At 36.1% G+C, this 5,332-nt stretch overlaps 1 protein-coding gene across 1 annotated transcript; it reads left to right on the forward strand.

Annotated features, from left to right (window-relative positions):
• The first annotated feature begins 249 nt into the window (after positions 1-249).
• LOC145072295 (glucosamine inositolphosphorylceramide transferase 1-like) lies at positions 250-4,185 on the forward strand. The gene is made up of 4 exons (XM_079018697.1): positions 250-864; positions 943-1,065; positions 1,994-2,161; positions 2,243-4,185. Exons 1-4 carry the CDS (start codon positions 589-591, stop codon positions 3,926-3,928), a joined length of 2,253 nt encoding a protein of 750 aa, XP_078874823.1. The 5' UTR covers positions 250-588; the 3' UTR covers positions 3,929-4,185.
• The last annotated feature ends 1,147 nt before the right edge of the window (positions 4,186-5,332 follow it).

Consider the following 5,332-nt stretch of genomic DNA (forward strand, 5'->3'; position numbering starts at 1 on the left):
AATAATAAAATAGTTAAAAGAAATTAAAACCAATTATTTAAGGACATATTCGTTATTTCAAATAAGATATGAACTACAACCACAAAAATATCAACTATAAGACAAAAAGCTCATAAGATATCAAAAGTTTGACCATTAATATACCACCTTTTTTAGACCAATTTCATAGAATTTTAACAACCATAAAGATAATTTTTTAAATTTTATAGTTTGTAACTTTGTATGGACTATACTTTAAATAGCTGTAACATGAGGGTCAAAGTGAAAACTCGAGAAGAACTTCTATTTCTCCGTCTTTGTCTAACTTGTAAATTCAACCAGAGTCGTCAACAAATACACGCACGCAGCCACGTTTTCTCCTCCTCCCCTATAACTATTACACCCACTGCCTCTTCTCTTCAACCTTTTCCTTCTCTGGTTAGTTTCAAGCACAAAATCAAACCACCCTTTCAAAAATTTCAAACATAATCTCCCAGTTTCACCAATTCAAATTTCAAAATTTCACATATAAAATGCTCTCGTTGCCACCGACTAATTAATTCCTTGTTTCTTTCCATCACCTTTTCTGTAAATTAACTTTCCGGCGACATGGTTTCAACACAAGGCGTGGGTGTTATAGGCGGACCAACCGAGAAAACCCAACGCCTACGGTGGTGGCGCGTGCACGATAATGGCGGCGTTTCATCTACTCTCTCTTTTCTGTTTGTATCGTTTATGGTGTTCAGTTCAATTGGGTTTTTGTATACGTATACGATGTACAAGAGCCCTAATTATTCAGTGGGTTGTGAAGAAGACAGTGAAGGTTCGTGGTCAATTGGAGTTTTCTATGGCGATTCGCCGTTTTCGCTTAAACCCATTGAAACTGTAAGTGATTTGAAATTCGAAATTTGATTGAAATTTGAAATTGGGTTTTTGATTTACGAATTGGGTTTTGATTTTCAGATGAATGTTTGGAAGAACACAAGTGCAGCATGGCCGGTGGCTAACCCGATTGTTACTTGTGGTTCGGTTACTGATTCTGGGTTTCCGAGTAACTTTGTTGCCGATCCTTTTCTCTATGTTCAGGTACAGTTTTGGCTTCTTTTTTACTGTTTTTGAGTTTCATTTTTTTCTAAATAACTACACAAAAATGGCGATTTTGGTTAAGGATTGGATTAATCCTTGAGGAAAGGGAAAGCATTTGATTCGAATTTTTTTTTGTTGTTTTATGAAATTGTTAAGTTGTTCAAGCATCTTACTTTGAACAATAATGGATAAATTACTAGTTGTTTGAGTTTGACTGCTTTTACACTTTGCCGATTGAAAATGGATAATATTTCTACATTTTTTCTCTTCTATTTTCTGTTTATTAATTATTCTGATTCTGATGTTTGTTTTCTTGTAATGATGAAATTTTTGTTATGTGTTATTTTCGTGGAAGATAATTATGGGAAGACTCCAAAGAATTGTTGTGTTTTTAGTATTTTTGTGGGTTTGACCGTCAACTTTTTTTTTTTTTTTTTTTTTTTTTTTTTTTTTTTTTTTCCAATTTCTGATGATTAAATTATCATGTTTTTATGACCATTTGAAAAAAAATATATTCTTTCCGTCACCTCGTTTGGAAAACAGCAAAATCTAGAAGCATAAATTAATAAATTATTATAAATGAATTTAATTATCTTGACTATTAACTTTTATATTGATTATAATACTAATTCAGGAGTAAAATCTGTAACAAATATCAATACAAATATACAATAGTTTAATCATTATAAGGATAAATAATAAATACCAATAAATTATTATAAAGTAATATTATGAGTCCAGCTCATTTTCTGTATGCTCTCGTGTGTTACCTTTTTTAATTATTCTTGAATTATTATATTCTTTTATGTTAAAAATTAATATTTCTCTTATTAAAATCAAATGAAAATTCTATCCCTATATATAATATGATTATATAATTACGAAAAAAAACAGTTAGTTTGACCATTGAAGTCAACCTATGTTTCAGGGAGATGTATTGTACTTGTTCTTCGAAACCAAGAATTCAATCACCATGCAAGGTGACATCGGAGTCGCTAAAAGCGTCGATAATGGAGCTTCTTGGGAACAGCTGGGAGTCGTTTTAGATGAAGAATGGCATCTCTCATATCCATACGTATTCAACTACAATGATCAAGTACGATTTTTACAACCACAAAAGCTAAAATCTCCATTGTTTTCTTCGTTGATCATTAATATTATCATATATTTTATACAGATCTACATGATGCCAGAAGGAAGTAAAAAGGGCGACCTTCGTCTTTATCGAGCTGTTAACTTCCCATTAAAATGGGAACTCGAAAAAGTCATCTTGAAAAGACCTTTAATCGATTCATTCATCATAAAATATGAATCAAGATACTACCTTTTCGGGTCGGATCATACCCGAGTCTCCACAAAAAAGAATGGTGAACTCGAAATATGGTATAGCAACTCGCCACTCGGGCCATGGAAACCGCATAAAAAAAACCCAGTTTACAACACCGATAAAGAAACCGGGGCCCGAAACGGAGGTCGACCCTTTGTTTACAACAAAAACGTCTACCGATTAGGTCAAGATGATGGTGAAACATACGGGAAACGTGTTCGTGTTTTCAAAATCGAAGTTTTAACCCCGTATAATTACCGAGAAGTGGAAGTGGAATTCGGGCTTCCGAAACCAACAAAAGAACGAAACGCATGGAACGGGGCCCGGTCCCACCATCTGGACACGCAGCAGTTACCATCCGGTCAATGGATCGCAGTGTCCGATGGGGACCGGACCGCATCCGGGGACATGTCCCATCGGTTCATCATCGGGTCATTGTTGTTATTAGCCACGGGCGTCCTTGTGTTAATCATGGGTATGTTGCTAGGGTTTGTTCGGTGTATTGTTCCACTTAGTTGGTGCCCGCATAATATCAAGAAACGAACCGATGCGTTTTTCGTTTGGGAACGATCGAGCCATTTATCGTCTAGGGTACGACAGTATTGCACGCGGTTAAACCGAATGACCGCGGTTCTTCGGTGTAAGATGAACCCTAAAACGAGTCTTGGAAGGTTCGCGTTTCTTGTTATTTTAATCGGTTCGATCGTGTTAATGTGTGTCGGGCTTGGGTACATATACGGTGGAAGTGGGGCCCGAGAGCCGTATTCAGTCGACCACCATTATTCCCAATTTACCCTTTTAGCCATGACCTACGATGCGAGATTATGGAACTTAAAATGGTACATCCAACATTACTCTCGGTGTTCATCGGTTCGTGAAATTGTGGTGATTTGGAACAAAGGGACGCCTCCGGACGTAACCGAGTTCGACTCAGCGGTCCCGGTTAGGATCCGAGTCGAGTCAAAGAACTCGTTAAACAACCGGTTCAAACTCGATCCGTTGATTAAAACCAAAGCGGTCCTCGAGCTAGATGATGACATCATGATGAGTTGCGACTATATTGAACGCGGTTTCAAAGTCTGGAGACAGAACCCAGACCGTTTAGTCGGGTTCTATCCGCGTCTGGTCAACGGGCCTGGCCCGTTGACCTACCGCGCCGAGAAACATGCACGGAAGTTTAACGGATATAACATGATTTTGACCGGGGCAGCGTTTATGGATCACCGGGCAGCGTTCGGGCGGTATTGGAGTGAAGAAGCACGGGCCGGGCGGGAGGCGGTAGACGAGCTTTTTAATTGTGAGGATGTTTTGATGAACTTCTTGTACGCGAATGCTACGTCTTTGGGGCCCACCGTTGAATACGTGAAACCCTCTTGGAGTTTTGACACATCAAAATTTTCAGGGGTTGCTATTAGTGAAAATACACAATCGCATTATCGGGTGAGAAGCAAGTGTTTGGAAAAGTTTACAGAGTTGTATGGTGGGTTATCGGAAAAAGTGGAGTTCAAGAGGCGGAAGGATGGGTGGGATATGTAGCACCACCACCTTTGCTGCCGATGTCATGTACATTATTCAGATTTGAATATGAATATGTTGTGTGTTAGTTTAAGTTTTGAAACCACCGGAAATGTTAACCGGAAAAAGTGTTAGTTCAAGTTTAGAACAGCCGGAAATGTTGACCGGAAAAAGTTAGTTGGTGGGTTTTTTATTGGTTGTTTTGTTGGTGTGTTTTTGGGGTGATAAGTAAAATATGTACATTTTGTTCTAAGATAAAGTTTTGATTTGATTGCCAACGTGAGGAAGAAAGATTTTTTTTTTTATGTATAACATAGGATAAATCGAAAAATTGATGTCATTGGACAAATGGAATGTGGTACAAGTACGAGGTTGTTTGATGTTGATGTGATTGTAACAGGAATATGTTTCATATTTGCGGCGTGTGTCTGTAGATCAAGTAGATATTTGTGGTCCTTTGGATGGTATAATCGAATCAAAAAATATGTTTTGGTTTGATGTTCTTTTTATTTAATTTTGAGTAGAAGTGGAAAAGACATGTTAACTAATTTATTGGTTCTGTTATTTGGTTTGTTAATTAACTGCTTTTCAAACTATTAAATATATTTAATATAGTAGCTCATTGTAATTAAAGTTTTAAGTTTTGACGTTGTTATTAAGACACCTTTGAGACATTCTATATACATCTTTATCAAAAGTCAATCAATAGGTAACTATTTTTAATTATCTTTTTCAATAAACAATATAATTTTAACCAATAAAAATACCTTAAAAATTATATAGGATGTCCAAATGGTAAAATAAGATATACATATAGCCTTTTTTTTTTCTTTTTTTTTTTTTGTGGAACAGGCTAAAATTTTATTGACCAAACAAGGCAAGATGCCAAGCTGGGAAGAAACCACCAAACAGGAGAAAAAACAGTTTACAAGATGGTGAATGGGTTACAACACCATTTTACCCAATCTCCATTTCCCATTTTGCCCCTATGTTTTACCCATCCGAACACCAATGAGATCACGTTATCAGCTGTTTTAGCCGATTTTGAAGGAGTGTTCTTAAATACTATGTCGTTCTTCGCCCGCCAAATACACCAAATAGTACCATAAATAACACTTAGGAAGATTTTTTTTTTCTTTGGTCTGTTCCCCTATTTAGAAGCAAAATCAAGTAATTCAACCACTGAGGCGAATTTTTGAGGCTCAATGTCCATATAGCCAACCTCTTAAGTTTTCATACACATTGTAAACTGGGAAAAGAACATATTATGGTCAGATTAATAAAAGTAAACAATCAAATTCAAGATCTCCATGAGTTTCAATGATTATTCCATTTTATTTTATTTTTTCCAAAATTTTGTCAATATTGTATATTTCATAGGGAAAGCCCAAAAAAAGAATCATTAAACTATGTAGTGTTTTTCTT

The sequence above is a fragment of the Lactuca serriola genome, chromosome 9, assembly GCF_051521515.1.
Source record: "Lactuca serriola cultivar US96UC23 chromosome 9, Lser_US96UC23_V15, whole genome shotgun sequence".
NCBI classification, from domain to species: domain Eukaryota; kingdom Viridiplantae; phylum Streptophyta; class Magnoliopsida; order Asterales; family Asteraceae; genus Lactuca; species Lactuca serriola.

Excerpts from the sequence above, each read along its gene's own strand:
- LOC145072295 (XM_079018697.1), top strand. The coding sequence starts at position 589 with ATGGTTTCAACACAAGGCGTGGGTGTTATAGGCGGACCAACCGAGAAA. Across the intron at positions 865-942 it reads CGCTTAAACCCATTGAAACT|ATGAATGTTTGGAAGAACAC; the intron begins GTAAGTGATTTG and ends TTTGATTTTCAG. Across the intron at positions 1,066-1,993 it reads ATCCTTTTCTCTATGTTCAG|GGAGATGTATTGTACTTGTT; the intron begins GTACAGTTTTGG and ends CCTATGTTTCAG.